The following is a 26,382-nucleotide window of genomic DNA, read 5'->3' as shown; positions in this document are numbered from 1 at the left end:
AGGTTCCAGAATGTTTGAAAAGCCCATCTAAAGTCTTTTGTCTGAAGATGAGCCCAGCTAATTGTAGAAATACCCATCACCAAATAGATGGATACTGGGTGATAGAATTTTTAGCAACAACTCATGAAGCCATCTCATGAGATGTTGTAGTATCTATGAGCTGCACTGGTGGAGGGAATGCCCACTTTGATGAAAACACATGTGGTGTTGTTGTAGTAGTGGTAGTAGTAGTAGTAGTGGTGGTGGTGGTAGTAGTAGTAGTAATAGTAATAGTAGTAGTGGTGGTGGTGGTGGTAGTAATAGTAGTGGTAGTGGCGGTGGTGGAGGTAGTAGTAGTAATAGCAGTAGTAGTAGTAATGGTGATGGTGGTGGTGGTAGTAGTAGCAGTAGCAGTAGTAGCAGTAGTAATTACAGCTAGTGCAGAAATAGGAAATTACTCTAATCATTTCTACCATCTTTAATAGAAAAAAGGTATAGAGGAAAATATCTTTAGGGACAGAATGCAGGACCCATGAGATTTCTGATTCTGAAGGGAGGAATATGAAGTCAAGTATCAAGAAAAGGCTCCAATTACTGGTATTGATAATATGAGCTCCTTAAATAGTTTGTGTGATAGGAGTCACACACACACACACACACACACACACACACACACACACATATACCTTTTATTCCCACATAGATGAGGCTCAATTTTTCTCTCAAAAGCCATAAAGCTGCTCCTGGGACTTGACTGGCCCAAGGCCCAAGCTAAGCCTCCATTAATGCAGCTTCCCTGTAGCCTCTGGCCAGACTAACATGGCTTGCTGACTACTTAAGGTCACAAAAAGGCCTGCCCAAGTGGCAGTTGTCCCAAAGCCAGACCACATCAAGCTCTACTGACCAGATATATTTCCATATGGAGATGGGGTTGGAGAGGAAGAAGACATATGCCTTCCTTCCAACCCTAAGTTAAGTGCTCATATATGCTTCTTGAATATCCTTTCTATGCTATGGCTAAGTAAAGCTTCTTTTGTTAACTGCTGAATGATCTACAAGTGACTCATTTCATTTCCCTATGGAACTCAACCTAACAGAGTGCTAGCCTGAGTCAGACCTACCCCAAACAGATGGATTGGACAGGATTGAGCTAAAGTGAATAACAGGTTTCCCAAAGCAAGTTCCCAACAGCCACCTTGTGAGGTAACTCATTCTAAGTAGCATTATTCCCATTTTACAAATAAGACAATTGCAGTTCAGAGAGATTGAGGGTCTTGTCCTTGATCACACAGCTAATAAAAGTCAGGGATGAAGTTGGAAGGAACCTTAGGAGGCGTTAAGCCCAAACTGTACCTGAATCAGAATATCCTCTGAAACATTCACAACACTAAGTGGTCATCTACCTTTTGCTTGAAGGGCCCCCCCACCTTACCCCACCCCATGACAGGGGAACTGGCATTGGGGTGGCACAGTGGATACAACACCGTACCTGGGGTCAAGAAGACTCAAGTTCACATCATTTCTCAGGCACTTACTAGTTTATGACTCCAAGCAAGCCATCTCACCTCTTCTTGCCTCAGGTCCCTGCTACTGTTTAGCCCACATTTCACCATTCTGTGCATATGAATTGCATGCGTGATCTCCAATTGAACCTGTTTATATCCTATTTGCATGCCGTTTCCTCCACTAGAATGTGAGCTCCTTGAGAGCAGGAACTGTTTTTGCCTTTCTTTATCTTATCAGGGCTTAGTAAAGCACTGGGCACATAGAAGGCACTTAAATATTTATTGACTGCTGGCTGATTACACTAAACCTCTTATTTGACTGGCGTAGGGAGCTCCCAGTAAAAACTTTCTACCAATGCAAAGCCATACCTTCTCTGGATGATACAGTTTTAAGGAATTGCTTGGGAATTAAGAGATTAAAATGACTTACTCAGGGTCACAGAACCAGTGTGCATATGAGGGAGGTGGGATTTCAACCCAGGCCCTTCTGACTTCAAGCTTTTTACTACATCATGCTGTCTCAGCTTCCCTTCCCAAGTTCTCACAAAGCATCCCTCTAATGGGTTCCAGAATCTTACTAAGAATAGAAGTCAAAGAATTTGGACCCATGTTTCCTTACCCCAGGTTCAGTGTTCTTTCTGCTACCCCCTGGGAGCTAAATAATGAATCACGAGAAAGCAAAGTTCATAGCTTGGGACCCATTTCCTCCATAAACCTTCCCTGATGGTGGCAGCCCTCCCTCATCTCCTTCCTCTGAATTCCTATAGCACTTTGCAACTTACCCACACAATCCATCACTCAGCAAAATTCTGTCTTTAGTTCTGTCATATCATATGCAATGTCTCTCCAAGCAAATTTTAAGATCTTTAAAGGAGAGGAACTATTTCTTATACTTCTTCTGTATCTCCCACAACACCAAGCCCTCTGTCACAAGCACTCTGTCAATACCACATTCCATCCTTAGACCTTCGGGGAGAATATTGTTCCCATTCTCTTGCATCAAATAGCCAGTTGAATATTTGTACTTGTCCATGTCTGTAGTTTCTGTTGGCCATTCTATGTATTTTTTTTTATTTTTCAAAAGAAAAATGCTTTACCAGCAGGAGAAGAATATGTGGTCAAGTGGTTTGAGCACAGGACAAGAAATCAGGAAGTTGTGCCTTCTAATCCTAGCTCCACCACAGACTTCCTTTGTGGGTGTAGCAACTCGATGAGCAAGCTTCTTCATGCCTCAGTTTCTTGCTAAGACAGATCTAAAAACCAGTGCAGGTTTTTTCAGTCTGCATAAAAAACCTGCATCAGAAGTCTCAAACCTAATAAACTGATACGTGCTTAGGTGGAAATGGTCCTTAAAAGGAGGAAAACGGCTTTACCTTTTAATTTTCTGTAATATAACAACCTTTCTGTGGTGCGTACTTAACATGTACATTTTGCCAACAAGATAGGAACAATGAGTCAGAAGGATTTCCTGTGTAAGTAATATACTTCCAGAGGCAGAGGGTAAGGTTTTTTCAGTTTCCAGAAAGACTACAATTAGACAGTCAATTCGACACGAACAAACTGCTAAAAAAGTTTTTTTTTTTAAATGTAATAACTTTCACTAAAATAGCTGCAAACTGCTGCCTGAGGTTCAGTGAGAAGAAAAATCCTTTAAATAGCCCTCACTGGGTGACACGCAGTCCTACAATGCCATTCATGAAGAGGGAATGCCATCAAGTCTGGCAACTGTGTTTCAACATTTGGGACTGCATGAGGGTTCAGTACCCAGGCACAGCTCAGAATCAGCCAGCTTTGTGGTACCAGCTGTGGCAAAACTGGAAAGAAGCATACACTACCACAAAGGAGAAATTCTTTGATGGTTTTCTATGATTTGCCAGGAAAACTGTAGGTGGATACTTATTATGAAGATGACATTTTAGGGAAAAAAATGACCTCTCGGTATAACTTGCTAATTTGTTTCTCTATCCAATTCAAGAAGCATTTAATAAAAACTAGAATGTACAAAAGGCACTGTGCTGGATGCTAGACATAAAAAAGCAAAAATGAAATGATTTCTGCTCTCAAATATACAGCATGTACACAAACAAATATTATGCAAGAAAAAAATGGAGGAGAAAGAACTCTAGGAGTAGCTGTTAAGGATTAGGGAAATTTCAGGGAGGGAGTGCTGAACCTTCAAGGAAGGCAAGAATTCTGAGAGGTAGAGATGAGGAGGGAATGCATTCCAGGCATCGGGAATGGCTTGTACAAGTGCACAGAGTGGGGAAATATCAAGTTCAGTGAAGAAGCAGTAGTGTAGTTTGGTTGGAATGCAAGGTCTGTACAAGGAAATACTATGAAATAAGTCTAGAAAGGCAAATGATTTTGACACCAATTGTGCCAATGATTGGTACAAGATGAAAGGTACAAGACTGGAGAGCATTAAATGCCAGTCTAAGGAGCTTGCATTTTATCATATGGGCACTGGAGTGTCATGGTCAGACAAATGCATTACAAAGCTGATTCTAGCAGCTATGTGGAGGAAAGATTGAAAGTAAAGAGACTGGAAGCTAAAAATCTACTTTGGAAACTATTATAGTAGTCTAGTAAAGATGTGCTAAGATCAATTTGGCTTAGATCAGTAACTACGTGAGTGGAGAGATGGGGACAATATGAAATGCTGTGGAGGTACAACCAATCATTTGCAGGTGATTAGATGAGAGAAAGAAAAGAATCAAGAATGAGTTTTGGGTTATGAAACTATGATTGGGAAGGTGGTGGTACCTTCAACAGAATTAGGGAAGTTTGAAATTGGGAAGGAGAGGTAATTTGTGAGTTCCATTTTATACATGTTGAGTCAAAGAAGTACACAGGGCACCTCTTGGAGAGAGAACAGAAGAAGCTTCCAGGGCAAGAGCCCTAGGAAAAATCCATTCTAACAAAGTAGGAGATGGATAGTGATGTGACATAGAAGACTGAGAAGGAAAGGTCTCAGGACTGAGAACCATTGGAGAAAAACATCATGGAAGCCAAGAAAGGAGGGAGTGTTCCAAAAAAGGGAATAGTCAACAGTATCAAAAACTGCAGAAAAGTCAAGCAAAATGAAGCCTCAGAAAAGACCATGGGATTTAACGATTAAGAGAATGCTGATAACCCTGAAAAGAGTAGCTTTGGTTGAATGTTGGGTCAAAAGGTAGATTGCAAAATGATTGAGAAATGAGTGGATGATAAGAAAGTGGAAGCTATCAGTGTTGACAATCTTTGCAGGAGTCTGGCAGTGAAAGGGAGGACAGATGCAGGACAATAGTTTGAAGGGATGGCAGGGTCATATTAAGGTTTTTAAGGAAGGGGTAAATCTGAGTGTGTTTGTAGGCATTGCAGAAAAAGCCAATAGATAAAGAGAGGCTGAAAATGATTGAAAGAATGATTGATGGGGCAAGCCATGGAGAAGATGGAATTATCAGTGCAGAGAGAAAAGGTATCTAAGGTAAGAAAGGGCACCTCTTCCTCAGAGATAGCTATAAGGGAGGGAGAGGATGGGTGGGGAAGTAGTGAGGATTTTAAGATATGAAGTAAGGGACAAGAGAGAGCCTATGATAGATGGCTGCTATTTTTTCAATAGATTAGGAGTCTGAGAGAGGCTGGTTCTTGTGATGGGGGAAAATACTAAGGACTTGAGAGAAGAAAGAAAGGTTTGGAACTGAGAACATTCCTCAGAGGTCCAAAGTTGGCAACTGGACTGATATCAAGCTTTCTATTCTTAAGGTTTTGCCGCAGGGTGAAAGTACAGTAAGAATGGAGAAAGCAAACAATAGGCCTTTTTGATTAGAGATTACACACTTTTTTGAGATTTTATTACAGTGGTCATAAGATCATAGATCAAAAGCAAGAAGGGAACTCAGAGGTCATCTAGTCCAATCTCTTAATTTTACAGATGAAGAAACTGAGGTCCAGGGAGGTTAATCAGGACTTCTGAAAAGATGAAAGACTAGTGAAAACAAGTGATACTGATCTAAATTGATATATAGAATGGAGACTGAAGTGAGCACCTTTGTGGTCTACAAAATTTTGCCCATAAAAAATATAATTGATAAATATACCACACAGGCAGAGGCTTCTAAAAAGCTAAGCTGGTGCCAGCAATGAGATTTGATAAGTGAAGTTAAAGAGTCATCAAAAAGCAAAAGCAAACAGAGTTCATATTTTCTTGAGGTTAACAGAAAATACTTACATCAACTTCTCCTTGATCAATGACATAGAAATTATCACCTTCATCTCCTGGAGAAGAAAAAAATATTTTTTAAGATAATACAGAGAGTAGTGAGAAAGTTAAAAACATGTAAGTTACATACACCAGCATTTTCTTTTTTCTTTCTTTTATTGTTTTTCTTTTCTTTCTTTTTTCTTCCTTTCTTCCTTTTCCTTCTCTCTCCTTCTTTTCTTTCGCTTTCTCTTTCTCTCCTTTCTTCCCTTCCCTCTTTCCTTCCTTCCTTTCTTTCTTTCCCTTCATTGGGTCTCTTTATCTTGCCCACACTTAAAGTTCAGGGGCTACTCACAGTCCAACCTCACTACTGATCAACACAGCATTCTCCAGCTCTGTTTCTGACCTATGCTGGTTTGTCTCTCCTTAAAGAACCTTCACCATATTGGTACTGGACTTAGCCACCAATTGGCTTAGCTCATTACAGCCCAGAACTCTCAAGCTTGATTGAACCTCAAGAATCAGCATCCATTAGTACCTGCAAGTATAGCATGGACCACCATGCCTAGATAAATTGCATACCATTTAAAAGCAATATTCTGGATCTTATCAATATGGAATACTTAGTGAAGAGGGAAAATTAGGAACAGGGTCATAACAGTTTGCTAAGCACACTGTTCTTAAAACACATTTAATAAATTCTGTAATGCACAAATGATTTTCTTCTTATATTTCTATCAAAATGGAATTAAACAGTGAAATTCCTGCAGACATTGGCTCTTATTCAGGGAAAATACAGGAAGAAAATTACCTTGCAGTATGACTGTTTCTCCAGCAATATGAGTGACAGGAAACATGGCATCAAATATGTCACTAGAAAACAAAATACATTTGAGTTGCAGTTATATACATATTTTGAAATCATACTTCTTTATATTTTAAAGTAAAAGATCAATAAACTATTCTATTGGCCATTATTTATTAACAAATTGGCTATTTGTTGTTTTTAATTAAAACAAAACAAAAGTTATTTAGCTTAAACTCAACACTGGTAGGGGCAAATGTGAATAAGCCTAATAATGACATATTAAATTTAGAACTGTTGCAGCTGAGATTGAATGTTTAAATATATGAAATGCTTAACATGCCGATTCAACCAACTGACATTATACTATAGTTAACATGAACAGGGCACATGAAATGGAAACACTGTGCAAATTAAGCAGCTTGTATGTTGTATTTTCTAAATTTACATATGAAATTGGCAATGCAAACAGTACACAAATTGGATTGCACAGGCTCTAAATTTGTCCAACAATGAGTTGACAAAGGCAAAATCAAAGTTGGTGGGGAGATGTTTGTTGAACTATGAAATTAGATGAGTAAATATACATCTCCTAAGGAGTCACAGATGCCCATTGATTAGGGAATGACTGATCAAATCATAGCATGTGAATGTAATGAAATGATACTGTTCCATAAGGAAAAAAAAAATCCAGAGAAACAAGGAGAGACTTGATGCAGAGAACAGAAAGCTGAACCCGAACAATTTACACAATGATTACAATAATGCAAAGGAAAATATCATTGAAAGACATCAGAATTCAAATTAAATGCACTGACCAATCTAAGTTCCAGAATACTGTTGATAAAAAACACCACTACCACCCCAACCCAATTCAGCAGAGAGATAATAAAACAAGGAATATCGGATATGCTATCAGACAAAGTGGTTTATTTGGCTGGTTTTGCATAATTATATTTCTCTGTTCTAATGTAGGGTTCTATGAAAATGAGCTGTTAAAAACAAAAACCACCAATAAACCTTTTTGGGGGAAAGGGGGAGTTTGGGTGGTTTCTATTCCACTATTATATGCCACACAACTGTAGGATATAAGAGTCAAGGAATCGAGGAGATTATCTTAGACAAGGCCCTAATTTTATAGAACTGAGGCCCTAAGAGGGAAAGTCTCGTCCAAGGTCACATCAATCAACAAGCATTTATTAAGCACCTACTGCATGCCACTGTGCTAGAGGTTGAGGATACAAATACAATAAATGAAATAATTACTATTCTCAAAGGGCCTACATTCTGGGAGGGGGGGAGCTAACAAGGACATACGTATACAGACGCAGAATAAATATAAAGAGAATAAATACAAATTAATATAAGGTAGTTGGATACAGAAAATTGTAGTATTTGAAAGGAACAGGAAAGATTTCATATAGAAGGTGATGCTTGAGAAGAATCTTGAAGAAGGAGAGGGATTCTAGGAGGCTGAGTTGAGGTAGAAGAGCATTCCAAGCATATGGGACAGCCAATCCAAAGGCTGGAAGAGAGGAAATGGAGTGTCCCACGAGGAACAGAGAAAAGGTCACATGACTACTTGTTACATCTTGCTAGGTTTATAGAAACAGAAAGGGTTGCAAATTCCTTTCCTTTATAAATATATGGAAATAAGCAAAGCCTTTAAAAGGATAAAGACTACCCGGTGTTGTTTTTGTATGACTACTTGAGTCATACAAAAGAGGAGTCACTAAACCATTCCAAAGACCACTGAGCTTTTGATGGCTGTTAAAATCCTTAGGTAGGAAATGCATGCTATAAAATTCTAAGGTTAGCTTATTTCCTGTCCTAACTGGTTTAAAAAATAGTTCTTGGAAACGGCGCTCACCAGTTAAAAGTTGAGACTATTTTTCCCTTCAAGAAAACATGCTACATGAGTAGTCCTGAGGTATTAACTGATACAAAGAAGTCAGAGCCAAGAAACATCACAGTACAATTTTTTACAGAGTGAACTCTTTCTGATTTTGCTTTTGAAGATCAAATGTTTCTTTTTCACTGTCCTGTTCACAATCCAGGATATTCATTTTTCTCTCTATTTTCCTTTAGGTTCTGGTCATTACCTAGCTACCATTAAGTTGCATGACCTTGAGCAAATTATTAACCTCTCCGGGCCTCAGTTTCTTCTTTTGAACTAGGTAACCTCTATTATCACCTCCATCTCTAATACTCTATAATCTTATAATTCTTATAATAAAATAAAATAATATTATTATGATAAGTATTATATCATATTATAATATAATAGTATAGTAACTTAATAAAAAGTATGTTTGCTGGCTAAAAAGTGGGTGAGAAAATAGCTGTATTGTGGAGACCCTTTAATAAGTTACTTACAATTTTGCATTTTTTTTTTTATGGAACAGTTTATAAAAAGCACGAATCTTATTTAAAGGAAAGTTCTAATGAACCTAACTGAAGTGTGCTGGTAAATGATTAACAATCAGCTTTCTAGGAGGGCAAATGCAGGCATGACACACTTTTAAGCTTAATCTACATTGATCTACATTTTTTCCATCACTTTCTTAAGTCAAGACTTAAAATAATAAATCAAGCCCTAATTTATAGTACTTGCCAACTTTCAAAGTAGAAATGCTCACACTGAAAATATAATAATCAGCTATCTTGAGTTGGCTCAAGCATACTACATATTATTATTGTATATTAATAAATTACTAGTGAATAATAATATTATTATTGTACAATAAAAATTGCCAAATATGAGAAAATCAGAGAAACACTGGAAAACTAGAACTGATACAGAGTGAATTAAGTAGAACCAGGAGAATAATATACACAACCACCATAATATTAAAAGGAAGTTTATCTCTGAATAATGGTGGAGACCATTCTTGGTCACAGAAAACAGATGATCCTCCTCTTGACCTTAACAGGGACAGAATGTTGCACATGTCATCACTGTATCATCTGTCTTTGCCTAATTTTTTTTCATTATTATAAAGTGGATTTCAAGGGGAGGGGGAGATATGTCAAAATATAAATTAATATAAATATAAATAACATATAAATAAATATAAATAAAATATAAATGTGATACAAAAACAATACAAAATTATAATTATGTCATTCCCCCCCCAAAGAAATAAATTATCTTTTAACTCCTGCCTCCCTAGGAGTATAGTTCTTCCCACTCTATCCTGAATTTGGCTTGGACAAGTTGGATTTATACATCATCTAAGAGAGGGTTCTTAATTTTTTGTGTGTCGTGGACCCATCTGGCAGTCTGAGACCTATGGACCCCTTCTCAGAATAGTTTTTAAAAAATTCATAATTGAAGGAAATGCTAAATTTTAGCTACAGTCAGTAAATCAGTAAGCATTTAATAAGTAACTGCTGTGTGCCAGGCACTGAGCTGAGTCTAGAGATACAAAGAAAGGCAAGGGACATTCCCCACTCTCAAGTAGCTCTCAGTCTAATGGGGGAGATAATATGAAAAATAAAGATGTAATTTTTTTTCTCATCCAAGTTCACAGACCCCCTGAAATATAATCACAAGACCCCTGGGGGTCAATGGACCCATGTTAGGAATCCCCTGGTCAAAGGGGTGCCCAGCTACACTTTCATTCTCTCTTCCTAGATAAAATTAAATTGTTAGTTGAAGTCCTTATTTTGGAAGACTGAGCTCTCTCTACTTCCCTCAACCTAATACAGAGAAGAAAAAAAAATTACAAATCTTGATCTGGCTCGACACTGTGCCAAGCACTCTATGAAGTAAATTAAGAAGGCACAACACTCTTGCCCTCTAGAAGTTTCTGAATGATTCAAATTGGTTTTTTTTCCTGATTGAATTATCTCAAAGATTTCTCTTCTCCCTAATTCACTCTACCTACACAGACACAGCATAAGACAGAAGAGGGTGAATGAGCAGCAGAGAAATTCCAGCTTGTGCCATAAATGACAAAAGCCTTTTCTTTTAACACAGGTAATGCCCTTTGACAGCCTCATTTAAAGGAAACGCCTGTTAGACCCATTTTTCCCAAAGATGAAACCATAATGCACCAGATGCCCCCACAACTAATAACTGTAAAAGAAGTAAGCCAGCAAGAATTTAGAGTTCTAGCCCATCAAAAGTAAATTAAAACAAGTCCTATCAGCCAACTCTCCCAACTTTCCCCTCGGCTGAATAACTATTTTTCCACTTTCCACATCCTTTCAAACAAAACTCAATCCCTTCCTACTCCTCAGGAATTTAATGGCATTAAAAGGCACTGGCCTTTTCTGTCTTCACTAATGCTGGCATGTTCAATAAATTGACCCTGCAAGAATAAAAACAGTTTTCAAGTTGAATCTAGCAATAATTTCTTGGGGATTTTAATGCAATCGGTGGCACATGTCTTTAAAAACTCTCAAATAACTTGTCTTCCCACCCCCTTATTATCTGTACCACATATTTTGGCACTTGACTCTGTCCAACTTAAAACTTTATTAAATATTTTGCATTTTTCTCTAACTGGTCTGTGTGAATAAACTGTGAGAATAAACTCCTTGAAGGTAGGCAACAAATCCCATGTTTTTGTCCTTCAAATACAACTAGTTCATAGATTGGACTCAGCCACAGAGAAGCAAACTAAATAATTCCAGACAGGTATTAATCCCACTGCTATATATTATGAAGGATGGGTTTTCCCCCTCAGATATATTTGATTTTTTAATTTTTATTTTAAAAAAACTTCTATTATCAAGCATTTATTTTTTCTCAATCCCACTCCCACACACACATTGAAAAAAGAGAAACAAAACCCTTCTAACAAATATGAATAGTCAAGCAAAACAAATTGTCACATTGGCCACGTCCAAAAAATGTGTCTCATTCTGCATATTTAGTCTATTGCCTCTCTGTCAGGAGGTGGGTATCATCCTTCATCCTTGATTCTCTTTCCTCAAATGTTGTAAACAGATGTTAGCAAACCTCAAGACTCTTGGTACTATTTAGCAACAATTTTTTTTTATTTTGAATGATGCCTAGTGAACTAAAGACATTAATTTATTCTGTGTATCACAAACCCAATCTCTGGTGGAGGGAAATGAATTCTTCTACCCTCTTTTACGTCTTTCTTTTCTATCTGCTTGTTGGAATGGTTCTAGTGCCCTCCCTCTCTAAACCACCTCCTACTTATTTTGAATTTATTTTATAAATTCTTATATATGTATATGTTGTCTTCACCAGTAGAATGGAAGTTCCTTGAGACTACAGATTGCTTTGTGTTTGTCTCTACATTTCCAGGGCCTGTCATGTATTTGGTGCTAAAATGTTTGTTGATTGATTCATCTCCTAGGTTGGCCTCAGAATGAGAGGACCCAGGTTCAAATCCCATCTCTGACACTTTACAGCTGGATGGTGGTGGGCAGGACGTGTGTATGTATGCACTCAGTCATTTTCAGTTGTGTCTGACTCTTGACAAACCCATTTGAGGTTTTCTAGGCAAAGATACTAAAGTGATTTGCTATTTCCTTCTTCAGGTCGTTTTACAGATGAGGAAATTGAGGCAAATAGTATTAAGTGACTTACCCAGGGTCACATAGTTAGTAGGTGTCTGAGGCAGAATTTGAGGCAGAAGATGAGTCTTCCTGACTCCAGGCCCTGCACTCTATTCACTATGCCACCTAGCTGGTTTCCTCAACTATAAAATAGGGGTAGCACTTGCACTAACTACTTCTAAGTACTGCTGAGGGAAGAATGCTTTTCTTCTTCATTCTTTTTATCTTCCAGACCCCCAGGGCCTGGAACAATCCTTAGCACATAGAAGGCACTCCTTATACTTAATGAGCTTTTGATCTACTAGTAGATAACTGGACCTCTGGAGAGAAGCATTCAAACTCAACTCTTTCCTAATAGAGTATAGGCATGCCACACTTAATGTTTTTAAGGGGTTTCACAAAAACATTTTTAAAAAATTTCTTACCAATCAACAAGTAGTTGGTTCTAAAGGGCCAGATCAGAAAGAGACTGAGCCAGAAGTTAAGTGTGCCACCATTGAGGGAACAGGATCCAGGAAGACACAGCTTCTAAATCTACAGGGTACATTCTTCCATTCTGGATTATAAACAATTAGCCCCAGAATCATCATTCTAATATCTTCGTAGGAGGGCAAGGCTAGGCTGAGTTGAGAGGCTACAGCTACCTAGTAGTAATAGAAACTGACCTTTTGGAGGTAAGGTCACCTTTGTCTTTAGAAGAAAGTGACATTTGAGACACCTAGAATTGGTGTCCCAAATCACACTATGCTATGTAGTTACATAACAGGGTCTTGGAGTCAACATCAACACAAGTTAGAAGAATACATAACTCAAGAAGGAACATAGTACAGTGGATAGAGCCTGGAATTGAGAGTTAAACCTGGTTTCCAGTTCTGACTTTGCCAGTGGCAACATTAATTATAGTTGACATTCAAGCAGCACTTTAAAGTTTACAAAAGGCTTTACATACATTAGTTCCATTTAGTTCATGAGTGGCCTTAGACAAGTTACTTCCCTGTTTGAGGCAGGAAGGAAGGAGGGAAAGAAGGGAGGGAGAAAGGGAGAAATGGGATAGAGCAAGGAATGAAGGAAAGAAAAAAGGAAGGAAGGAAAGAAAAAAGGAAGGGAGGAAGGAAGGAAGGAAGGGAGGGAGAAAGGGAGAAGAGAGAGAGGAAGAAGAAAGAAAGGAAGGAGGGAAGGAAAGGAGAAAGGAAGGGAAAAGGGAGGAAGAAAGGAAGGAAGGAGGGACAGAGGGAAGGAAAGAAGAAAGAAAGGAAAGAAGGAAGGAAGGACTAGCCCTGGCCAACTTATTACAGGTTCTTCATCAGTTAAGACTCAGAGGCACAATTTTTTTGGTTCAGCACAGTGCATAGAGTTCTGGGTCTAGAGTCCTGAAGATCTGAGTTCAAATTCAGCTTTAGACACTTACTATCTCGGTGACAGAGCAGCTAGGTGGCCCAGTGGACAGAACCCCTCAACTGTAAAATGAAGGAATTAGACTAAATGGCCTAGAAGCTCCTTTCCATCTCCAAGTCTGTAACCAGGTAGATCTAGGAAGAAGCCCTGGGGTATAGTGGCAACAACACTGGCTTGGGCATTAACATGTTTTTTAATCCTGTCTCTGATACATTAATTAGTTTTGTGACCCTGAGCAAGTCACCTGAGCTGTAGTTTGCTCATCTGTGAAATGGGGCTAAGAATATCAGTGCAACCTACCTCATGAGGTTGTTAAAAGAAAAGCACTTTGCCAAATGCCAAGCACCAGATTAATGTGAATGTTTATGATAGGGTCTGTGGTGTTATCTGTGAGAAGGCTCCATATGCCTTCTAAGCAGTAGACAGCTGAGTTATCCTTGCCTTACATCACACTCATTTCTAGAAATATGGCCTCTTCCTTTTCTTCCCTTTCTTCACTGGAATTAAACCCTCTCCTACTAGCACAGAAAAATAGTTAAGCATAAGCATTTGATAAACCAATCATGTGAGCATCACAACAATGTAAACAACATTCTGACCTATTCATCCTCTATCTGCCAATTAAAAAAAAAAGAGAGAGAGAGAGATGAGTTTCATTTTCTGTCCTCTGGGACCATTATTGGTTTGTTGTTTTTATTTTAATTACTCAATTCAATTCCTCTTAGTGATCTTGGGGTGGGGGTGGGGGGTCTGTTTATTTCACTCTGAAATAGTATGCACAGAACTTTCCATGTTTTTCTGAATGCCTCATATCCACAATTTCTTCCCACATAATATCATTCCCTTACATTCAGCTATTTGGTTAGCCATCCCTCAATGGAGGTGCACTCATTTTGTTTCTAGTTCTCTGCTACTACAAAAAGTCCTGCCACAAATCACATTACACACTTGTGAAGGAACTTTCAAGTAAGTACAAAGGCAATCTCGTCTAATTTTCATAACAACCCCATGAGGCAAGTAGGTTAAGAATTTTTGTCCCAGTTTTACAGATGAGGAAACCAAAGCCCAGAAAGGTGTGTGATTTGCCTAGCATCACACAGTTAACTGGAATCAGGAGATCTGGATTCAAGTTAGAGCTCAGCATCTGGGTCGTGTTCCTACAGGCTCCCTACCATTTCTAGAAGACCCACTCCACACAACCTTTCCCCCTCAGATACTGAAGTATCCTTGATAAATTAGAAGGTATCCTATTTTATGAAATCCGTTGAAAAGACTACCCTTTGTCATCTACTCCTGGTATTTCTATCAGGAAAATCATCATCTAACCAAAATTATCTTAGTGCCTTCCCTCTGAGCCCCATTCTGTTGTGAACTCCTCAAGAAAAGGAACTGGTGATTGTTATTGTTTGTCTTTCTTTATATTCTCAGAGCTTAGTAGGTATCTGGCACATAGTAGGTGCTAAGACATGCTAGTTGACTGATTGATTAATCCTCCTATTACAGAGTTTAAGGCAGCTTTCTTGTTTTCTTCTCAGCTGAAGAACAGCTAGCTAGTCAATACCCTCCATATAAGAGTCCTATTGTTGAAAACTATTAAGCCTTCACATATCCCCAGTAGTACTAGATTTTAAATTTCTTTAATAAGGTAGAAATTCTATCTTTTTTTTCTTTTAAATCTCTACCAGAACCTAGTATAATGTATTGTATGCAATACAGACTTCCAAAATAATTGTTAAATGAATGAATGACTATATTTTTAGCTGGTTCTGAACTAGCATGGTGTGTCATCCTATTAGCAAAGGCATCAGAGAAAACTGTCATCTGCAATAGTTAAAAGTGGTACCAATCAATCAATATTTCTTATTAAATGCATATTAATTGCATTGTTGATGGAGTTGTGAACGGATCCAACCATTCTTGAGAGCAATTTGGAACTATGCCCAAAGGGTTACAAAACTGTGCATACCCTTTAATCCAGCAATTTCACTGCTAGATCTATATTCCAAAGAGATTTTTTTTTAAAGGGGCGGGGAGGAAAAGAACCTATTTGTACAAAAAATATTTACAGCAGCTCTTTTTCTGGTGGCTGAGAATTGGAAATTGAAGGGATGCCATCAATTGGGGAATGGTTAATCAAGTTGTATATATGATTGTGATGGAATACTATTGTGCTCTAAGAAATGACAAGCGGGATAGTTTCAGAAAAACCTATAAAGACTTACATGAACTGATGCAAAGTGAAGTGAACAGAATCAGGAGAACATTGTACACAGTAACAGCAATATTGTACAATGAACAATGGCAAATAACTTAGCTATTCTCATCAATACAATGATCAAAGACAATTCCAAAGAACTCATGATGAAAAATGCTATCTGCCTCCAGAGAAAGAACTGATGAAGTCTGAATACAGACCAAAGCAAACTGTTTTTCACTTTCTTTATTTTTTGTGTTTTTTCTTCCTTGGTCTGTGTCTTCTTTCACAACATGATTAATATGGAAATATTTTGCAAGATCACACATCTATCAAATTGCTTGCCGTCTTGGGGAGGTGGGAAGGAGTAGAGAATTTGGAACTCGAGATTTTAAAAAATGAATGTTTAAAAACTATCTTTACATGCAATTGGGAAAAATTGTTTATTATTTATAAAATTATTTATTTTAAAATTATTATTTAAAACAAAAACAAAACAAAAAATAAAATGCCTATTATTTGCCAAGTGCAATTCCAAGCACTATTAGATGAAAAAAGAAGGCAAAATATGGTCCTAACCCTTAAAGAACTCATAACCTAATTGGAGAGACAAGATATATATGCCTAAGATAGTAAATATATAGGGATAGTTTTTGTAAGTTTTATGATGAGAACAATGAATGCTTGACTAAGCAGGAAGACTCCATGGAATAAGTATCATTTAATCTGGGCTTTGGTGGATAGGATAGATTTGAACCAGCAGAGGGTTTGGGGAGGAAGTCTCTCGTACATTCAGGGATACAATCATTCGTAGGCAAGCCAGTGTAGCTGTCCTAGACGCAGAGCAATCCAATTCAATTCAATGAACAACGATCAAGCCACTACTCATGTACAACAATACCATGCCAGACTCTGGGGATAAAAAAGTTAAAATAAGACACAGTCCTTGCCTTCAAGGACCTTACAAGCTAATAGGGGCAGTAAGTATACAAATGACGATAATACAGGCAAAATGTGATAAGTACAAAGAAAAGAGTCAAACCCCTAAGAGAAATTTGAAGAGGTAAAGATAACTTCCAGATCAAAAGAACATGGAAAAACCTGGAAAAGGAGTGACTACTGATTTGGGGCTAGAAGGAAGGGAAGGATTTCAACAGGCAGGAAGGGAGGGGGGCCATGGTCCCCAGATGACATAATATAGTTGCTCCTAAGGGACCTAGAGATGCAAGGAAACCTGAGAGCTGCCCACCCTTGGGCAATAGAATAATACAAAAGCAGACAGCTGCTATCACCAATCAATCAACTAAAAAGTTAAGTAAATATCCACCTTAAAGCACTAGCTACTGCAGCCCCAGGAAACTTTGAGTCAAGGCCAGTCTTTGGTGGGTTTGTCCATGGGCTCGATAGAAACCAGAAAAAGAATTAACTACTCAAAACATAGGTCTGTGTGACAGAAGGTAGTCACAGGCTAGGTATAGAAGTGGATAGAGCACTTCCTGGAGTCAGGAAGACTCATCTTCCTGAGTTCAAATCCAGCCTCAGACACTACTAGCTGTGTGACCTGGGCAAGTCACTTAACCCTATTTGCCTCAGTATCTATAAAACGAGCTCGAGAAGGAAATGGCAAACCATTCCAGTATCTTCGCCAAGAAAACCCCAAATGGGGTCAGAACTGAAACGACTAAACAGCAACAAGACAGAAGATGGGAAGTTACATCATGGGTAGCACACAGTCTACTTTGTGATAGGGCAGGTTTGTTTCTTTTCTGGTTTTGTTTTGTTTTTTTGGGGGGGGGGGGGAGGGAAACGACACTAATTCATGCTTATATTAGAGCTTCCATAACGAAAGACTCTGCCAATTTGGTGGTTGGGTTCCCCCCCCCCCACATCAAAATACATCAAGCCAGTGCATAGAATCACAGGCTTAGAGCTAGAAGGAACCTTAGAAATCATCAAATCCCACCCTTTAGTTTTGTGAAGGAGGAAACTGAGGTCCAGAGGTTGTGATTTTCCCAGGGTTACTCAGGTAGCAACTGCCTGGGGCAGAATTCAAACTCAGGTCTCCTGGATCCAGGTCCAGTGTTCTAACCACAACAACACACTCCCTCACCAAAGGAAGTAAAAAATGCTTGACCTTAGAAAGATGTTCATTTCAGAAATTTATAGGATGGTACACCTGGAGAAAAACAGGAATGTATTACCTGTAGCTGGGATGTAGATGGGATAAAGAGGATACCTGAGCTTAATAAATGCTTGTTGACTAATTCCATAGCAGAATAGTTTGTACAGGCAGACTTAGTAACTGTGCTCAGGGTATGATGACCATTTGAGGCAGCTTTAAATTGTATGGTGACAGAATTTTATAAGACAGTTAAGCCTCTGTGTAAACTCTCTCTTCTAAGCCTATTTCTTTAATCACTAGGCTTTTGTGTAAATACCTTCCAGCCACACCTTTATGTAATCACCTCTCTCAACTATTTGTATAGACCTATTAGAACCTTCCCCCCACTTATAAAATCAGAAACAGGGACTAGATACTCATTGGCAAGTGGTTAGTTCCACAGCCTATGATGCCTGAGGGAAGAAGGGGACTAGCACTGGTTGCTGATCTCTATAAAAAGCCATGATTACAATGTAGGGGCAGCTTTCCTGGGGTGGAGGTAGTAGACCAAGGACCCATCCATTGACTAGAGGGAATGATGGAAGGCTGGCACAAGCAGACCATCTCAAGTGTGAGGGCAAGCTCTTACATGACTATTGTGGATGTCCCCTACCTCTTCCTCTTCCTTCTGCGTCCTGATGATCTTTGCACCAAAGTCCAATGACCCCCTAAGCAGCTAGGTGGTGCAGTGGATAGAGTGCTGGGCCTGGAGTCAGGAAGACTCATCTTCCTGAGTTTAAATCTGTCCTCAGATACTTACTAGCTATGTGATCCCAGGCAAGTCACTTAACCCTGTTTGTCTCAGTTTCCTCAAAGGGGGAAACCACTTAATAAATTCTTATTTTTTTAAAAATTAGTCAACCATAAAAATGAGCTGGAGAAGGAATGGCAAATCATTCCAGTATCTTTGCCAAGAAAACCCCAAATGGGGTCATGAAGAGTCTGACAGGACTGAAAGACCTGTTAACCCTGCCCTATCTGAAGTTTGGTGATATTCTTGACCCTTATCCATTTTTCTTTCTACCCCTTAAGTGTAAAGTGGAAATTGTAACAGACTTTGAATCAGAAAACCTAGGTTCTAATCCTGCTTTGGTTACTATTTACTGTCTACAAGCTCTTGGCTTAGTCACTAGGTCTTAATTTCCTCCAGCACCAAAGGAGGGAGTTGGGAGAGATGGTTTCTAAGACATCTACCTATTCTGAGAAGAGGATGAAACAGTACGAAAGTAATTATATTGGAGAATTTTTAAAATTCTCTAAATGAGTTCTAAATGGATGATCCCATGTACTATTTCAGGTATTGGGCCTTCTTTAGCATGAGGTAAACATGCCTGTAATAAAGGCCTATTACTCTGAACATTTCTGGCCCATCTGACTCTTTCCTGAAAGCCTTTAAATCCCCAAACAACTGGCACAGACTGGGGATGGTTAAATCTGGCCAAGAAAATTCCCATAACATTAGAGCCATCGGGTAAAATTTCCCAGGACTCAGGTCACTCTTACTTCCCATTTGGAAAAAAAAAAAAAGTTTTGTTTTGTTTAAGGGTTTATTTTTTTTAATGTTTCCCCATAGGCCACTGGGGAAATATACAATTAGCCTCTGAGAAAATCCAGTGCTGCTCCCAATTTTATGGAAATTCAATTCTACTTTGTATTTATAGATACCTAACATAAAATAGCTTACATTTTCATACAAAGTATCACTTTGTCGTCCAAAGCACATGATTCTCCATTAAAGAATTAGATCACCTATTTAATTTTAATCTAAGACTTTATGTTGGTTTGTTGGTTTCAATGATGGAATCAACAAATATTTACTGTGTACTATAAACTCAAAATGCTATGGTAAATACAAAAGCAGCATGACATGGTCCTTTTCCTTCAAGGAGTTTGCAACAGAATTGAGAAAACCAATGTGGGAAAAAATTAGAGAATAATATGGTGCACATTAGATTTCATCTTTTAAAAGGGCTTGAGAATATTAAAAATTGTTTTTACATGCAATAAGATAAAAATTAATTGAATACAAAAATTAAAAAAATTTAAAATAAAATTTTACAAAATAAATTTTTAAAAATATTTTTAATTCTTAAAAATTTAAAAATAAAATAAAATGTTATTCAGAAAAACCAAAATAAATAAAAATATAATAAAAACATATATAAGGTTAAAAAACAAAATGAAGCATTGTCATCACCTGCAAAATAAATAAATATAAATAAAAAGGAGTTGAGATTGCAGGACAAGTCGTACACAAAGCTTTGAGTTCCTCTGAGGCACCATATGGTGGCAGCTATTTGAGGTGAAAGCAACTGTTTTGGTGCTTGTAGCATAAACCACGGGTGTGACTAATTTTTTGCCAGAGGGGGAAACCACTTAATAAATTCTTATTTTTTTAAAATTAGTAAATAGCAGATAACTCACTTTTTACTCATATTCCCTAATTAGAGCAAGTCTTTTTTGTTTTTAGATCTTCCAATATAATTGCCTTCTCACGGTCTTCAACTTCTCAGAATAAGTGGTTGTTTTTTTCTCCCACCTATAGGCTGCCTCAGGCAATTTCCATAACTTCTGGCCCATTGGTTCCAGTTTAAATTCACTGCTTTTTTAGAATACAAGGACTAATTACCTCTTTTACACTTTCTATAAGTCCCATCCCCATTCACCCCAAACACAAAATTCCCTCAAGCCACAATTAATTTCCCCCCCAACCTAAGCGGCTTCCTCTGCCATCCAGATTTCTAAGCTTCAGAGTTGTACTTTTTGTCCAGTGCCTCAGAAATGTCTTTAAATGGGCAGACACATCACAGAAGAGCTGGTATTTATAGAGCACTCTAAAATTTACAAGGTATTTAACAGACATTATCTCATTTGATGCAGACACCCCCCCCCAAACAATCGTGTATGGTAGACTATACCCATTTTACACTTTAAGAAACTGGCACTCAAAGACATGCTTGTGGTCATACAGAAAGTGTCAGTGGTGGAGATTCATGCCAATCTCTCCTTACTCTAAGTGGCTGCAATGTAATATCTTTGTATTGTTTCTAACTGGGTTTTCAACACTCAGAAGAAATAAACAAAAATCAGGTAAAACAGAACCCTTCAAAATTGGATAAAGACTGTAAGCATTCTTGGAAAAGAAGAATCAGTAATTTTTTTTCACATTTCAGAGTGCTATTTCCAAATTTTGTCTACAAAGTTTTTTTTTTAATAAATGTGTACTACTAAAACATATAATTAAATATATAGAGGTAGCGAAATAGCTCAGTGGATAAGAGTGTTATTAGACCTGGAGTCAGGAAGTCCTGAGTTCAAATTCCACCTGAGACACTCACTAGCTATATGACCCCGGGCAAGTCACTTTACTCTGTTTACCTCAGTTTCCTCATCTGTAAAATAAGCTAGAAGAAAATGGCAAACCATTCCATCCAATATCTCTGCCAAGAAAACTCCATTGATAGTATTGGTGTGCTATCAGTCCACAGGATCATAAAAAATTAGAAATGATCAAACAATAACTGAAATATATGTTTAGGACTTATAATTTAATTGTTATGGAAACTCCCAACAAAGCTTAATCATTTTAAAGAATAACTGGAAATTCAAAGAGGTGAAGTGATTTTCCCCTGGTCACACAGTTAGGACAGGATTAGAACTCTGAGTTTCCCCCACTCCCCATCCAATGCTAAACATAAGACACCATGAATATTTCTGCAATTCAAATCTACATGCCCAAATAAGCCTAGGAGGGAAAAAAAAATAACTAAGGACCACTCCTCCAAACAAATGAATTAAAATAAAATGACATGACAGAAACTTTATGAAATTGCATTTCTAAAGTTAATTGACAAGCCAAACTGAGTAGTGCACCGGCAGCAAAGTTGGTAATAAAGAGCACAGCCTGGTAAACGCAATGTATCTGTTCAGACGTGAAAGGTATTATAACCTCTATCTATTCCATCTGAAAAATGCCATCTGTCTTCTGAGGAAATATCCAAATTTCCTTTTCTTTTTTTTTCTCTAAATGGATGAGGAGCTCATGAGCTTATACACAGGCCACAACACGCAGCAACATTCTTCATGTATGAATGAAAGCCTGAGAGGGAGACCAAGCAAGGTCAGATTTAAAAAAAAAAACAAAAACCCTGGATTTATTTCTCATTTATTTTCCCTTGTCATCTGGACAGAACCAGAACAGCCTAGTCACAAGATGTCAGAAAATCAACAGAAAGCAAGGCTAGGAGAGAAGCTAGAAATACAGTATCTTCTCCACGGTGTATGACAGAGAACAAACGGCAAAAGACTTGTTTATTCCCTTCATCACCTGACATGGAAACTATTTGAAATCCTCGTTCTCTAGCTTTGTTTTTACAAGTACAGAACACTTACAATTTATTAGTTTCAGGGGGAAATGATGTCTTTTCATGTTTTGGTGTTATGTGAAAGTAGAGCATGAGCAAAACGGAGAGCCAAAAACAAACGCACTGTTAGACACCTTTTTGATACAAACAGAAAATCCCTCTTTCCCCTTCAGGTTACAATTTGTCAAACTTCAATCAGGATTATTTTATCACCGAAACAGAAAAAGCATTCCATTCATGTGTGCGACAGACACTTTCCTCCCTACATGGCTTACCAAATACTGACTGAAAAAAAACCCCTTCCAATTATAATTAATAATAATAATAATAATAATAGCTAGATTTTATATAGTACCTACTATAAAGAACCCTTTTAACAAATTCCCATGTTGTTGTTGTTATTGAATCATGTCCAACTCTTCATGACCCCATCTAGAGTTTTCATGAAAAGATACTGGACTGTTTTGCCATTTCCCTCTCCTTCTCATATTACAAATGAGGAACTAAGGCAAATGGGGTTAAGTGACTTGCCCAGGGTCACATAGCTAGTGAGTTATCTGAGGCTAGATTTGAATTCAGGTCTTCCTAACTGCAGGCCTAGCACTCTATCCACTGCGTCACCTAGCAGCTCCATATTGGCCAAGTCCAAAAATGTGTATCTCATTCTGTATAATAATACATCATCTCTCTGTCAGGATATAAGTAGGGAAGGGAATAAGCATTTAGTGCTTTATAAATATTATCTCATATGATCCTTACAACCTTGGGAAATAGGTTCTATTATCATCTCCATTTTACCATTAGGGAAACTAAAGCAAATAGAGGATAAATGACTTTCCCAGGGTCATGCAGCTAGTATGTGTCAGAGACCAGATTTGAACTCAGGTCTTCCTAAGTCTAGTGCTCTATACACTGCTTTATTTAGCTACCTATTAAACTAAATGATTAAACTAAGATGGTGGAAGTTAATATAAATATAAGGTATTATAAGGAATATGATATATAAGATAATATATATAAGATATATAATATATAAGATAAGGAAGGATAATATAATATATAATATGTATAAAGGAAGATAATATAAATGTGGGATATTAGGCGGGGAGGGATCAGCATTCAGCAAAATAACTTCAGAAAGTACTATGTTGATCTTTTTCATAGTAGAATCATGTCAAATGGTTTGGTTAACAAAGGTTGAGAAAAAGGCTCCTTTCCAGGATTCTCTGGCACAAGTTGCTACCCATTTTTAGGTTACAAGAATATCATGCACCAATAGTCCATTTCTTTTTCTTCCCCCTACCCCTACCTCCATTGCATGAAATGGTTATGACACATCAGAATCTTTCACAGGCATTTGGATGAATCATGAAACCAAATCTCACTACCAGGACAGAATCCTGGGAATCAGAAGCAATCAGAACGACATATGCAGATACAAAGGATCATAGATTTAGGGTTCAAAGGGACCTTAGAGATAATGGATCCCAACTCCCTTGTTCTACAAATAGGCCCAAGATCATCTAGAGAGTAAGCCGCAAGTAGGAATTTAAAAACCAAGGTCCCTCTCATTCCAGATCCAATATTCTTACCACTGCCCTATGCAGCAGATGGGTCTAACTTCTCCCATTTCATACATGAATTATCACCTATGTCAAATGCCATATCTTATGAATGGAACAACAAAATTAACTCATCTAAAAAAGGGGAAACTTTAATGTTCCTTATTGCCTATAGGAGAAATTATGGGCTCCTCAGTCTGCTGGGTAAGGCCCATTGCCATCCGCCTTCAACCTCCCATGCCAGCTTTATTTCCCATTATTCCTCATAATGAATTTGACATTTGCTGAGCCAGAATACTAACTGTTCCCTGACCTCAGCATTCTATCATAAGACATTTCCCCATTCCTGGAGCGCAGTCCCTCCTCATCTCTACCTCTCTAAATATGTTTATTTCGAAGATTTGTTTGGGGGATTACCTTCTCCATGAAAACTGCCCACTTCTCCAAGTTTCTAATGCTATCATAAAGGTCACAGTCCTAGAGTGAGAAGGGACCATCAAGGACCTTAGTCTAACCCATTCACCTTCCAGATGAGAGCATTATAACCAAGAGAGGTCAATAAGGGGGTTGACAGGCAGGGCTGGGGCTGGAACTGAGGACCTTGAACTTCTCACCCAACACTTTTCCCACTGAACCATGCTGCTCTTTCCTTCAAATTACATTGCTTAATTCACTATCTAAAGACATGTTATACCTTCCCAACCCTCACTCCTCACCTGTAGAATGAAAGTTCTGTCATCTGCCTTCTATCTTTGTACACCCAATGCCTGCCAAAGTGTCTTGTACAGTTTTTTAACCAGATCAATGACAACTGTGTATGGAATCCCTGGTGAGGAAAGTCCCTCCACCAATGCAGACTGGCACCTTTGCTCTGCAAATTAGTCATATAGCATTGACTTGGACACTAAAGTGTTAAAGTTGCTTGCCCTGGGTCACACAGCCAGGACATGTCAGAGGTGATCCAGAGACTTGAATCTAGGTCTTCCTAACTCTGAGATTACAGTTCTCTATCCACTACACCATAGCACCTTTTATCTTGCACAAACAGTAGTAGGTGCTAAATGTTTGTTAAACTGAATTGAATTTTCTTGGGTGCTTCTAGAAATCTCATCTATAAAATGAGAGACTTGGACTAAAAAATATTATTTCAGTACTCCAAAGACCCATGATTTTATCTATTTGTGCACTCCTTCTTCCCAAAGAGATCTACCCACCATGCCTCAGTAGGCAGCTTCATGAGTTGCTGTGGTCAAAAAGAAAACCATCACATGTCACTAAATGTGATGAAGCTTTCCAAACTTAGCTGAGGCAATAGACACACTCATAGCCTTTTTGGCTTGGTCAGAACCGGCTGCTTGTTTTACCCTGGGAGAGCCTCTCAGAATCCAAGGTCACCATTAGACCAAATGAGACATGATAATAATAATAGCTAGCATTTATATAGTGCTTTGAGGTTAGCAAAGCACTTGATAAATATTGTCTTATTTTATCCTTACAAACACCCTGAGAAAAAAGTGGTTATCATTATCCCCATTTTACAGATGAGGAAACAAAGGTAGACAGCAGTTAAGTGTCTGAACTGGATTTGAACTCAGGTCTTCCTGATTCCTGGTCCAATATTCTGTCCACTCTGTCACCTAGCTGTCTAAAAGAAAATGTCTTCTACAACATACTTCAAAAGAGGACATCCAACTTTCACTTGAAGACCTTGAGGGAATGGGAATCCCATGCTTCCTGAAGTGATTCTGGACAGAATTCTTAGGAAGGTTTTCTTTACATTCAGTCTAAATCTCCCTCTCTTCAACTTCTACCCTCTTTTGCCTTCTGGAGCCTGGCAAGACAAGTCTATTACCTGAAGACATCTATGTTGTGTTCGTCTCAGTCTTCTCTTCTCCAGGATAAACATTTCCAGTTCTTTTGGCCCATTCTTGTTTTTCATAGTCACTAGTTTTCTCATAAGCCTGCTCATCCTTTTTGGATACTCTCCTGCTTATCAAGGGCCTTCCTAAAATGTGCTTTATAGAATTGAACAAAGTGCTCCAGACATGGGCTAAGCAGGACAGAATACACTAAGACCACTACCTCCTACGTTATAGATAATATGACTATAACCTAGAAAACACTCTATATAGTCACATTTGATTTTTTAAATATTTTTAAATTATTAACTTAATCATCAAACACAAGCATTTCATAGATAAAGAAAAAAAAGAGGGTTATATATATGAAACCATGAACTTTTATCACGCATTGTGTGGTTTTTTAAACCGTAAAAGGTGGTTATAAAACTGCCCTGATTGTTTCTAGCCCCTTCTGTATTTCTTTTTTATTTCTTCTGATTATTTTTCAATGTTTCATTGATGCTAAATATTTGTCAATAACTCTTAAGAATTTTTTTGAAGCCTGGAACTCTCTTCCTTCTGTCTCTCAGTTTCCCTTGCTTCTTTCAAATCTCAGTTAAAGTCCCACCTTCTACAAACAGCTTTTCTCAGTCTTCCTTACTCTTAGTGCCTTCCCTCTGAGACATCCCCTAATCTATATGGTATCTTGTTTCCACATGGTTGTTTACAAGTTGTCTCCCTCATTAGACTGTGAGATCCTTGAGAGAATGAACTGGTTTTTTCCTTCCTTTGTATCCCTAGCTCTTGGCACAATGTCTGGCCCATCGTAGGCTTGTAACAGGTACTAGTTGATTAATA

The 26,382-nt window shown here is 38.1% G+C and overlaps 1 protein-coding gene across 2 annotated transcripts in view; it reads right to left on the bottom strand.

Annotated features, from left to right (window-relative positions):
* The window catches only part of LOC114052259 (cAMP-dependent protein kinase type I-beta regulatory subunit), a 247,615-nt gene that overhangs the window by 92,742 nt on the left and 128,491 nt on the right, over nucleotides 1-26,382 (bottom strand). For both annotated transcript variants that reach the window (XM_027874783.1, XM_027874784.1), the window contains 2 exons: nucleotides 6,476-6,537; nucleotides 5,695-5,741 (listed from right to left, as the gene is read on the bottom strand). In XM_027874783.1, the coding sequence (XP_027730584.1) occupies nucleotides 5,695-5,741; nucleotides 6,476-6,537 (109 nt within the window). The remainder of the gene's footprint in view (nucleotides 1-5,694; nucleotides 5,742-6,475; nucleotides 6,538-26,382) is intronic.

This window comes from Vombatus ursinus, unplaced genomic scaffold (genome assembly GCF_900497805.2).
Source record: "Vombatus ursinus unplaced genomic scaffold, bare-nosed wombat genome assembly UNPS02014807.1, whole genome shotgun sequence".
In the NCBI taxonomy this organism is placed as follows: domain Eukaryota; kingdom Metazoa; phylum Chordata; class Mammalia; order Diprotodontia; family Vombatidae; genus Vombatus; species Vombatus ursinus.
This window is presented reverse-complemented; position numbering and strand designations above follow the sequence as displayed.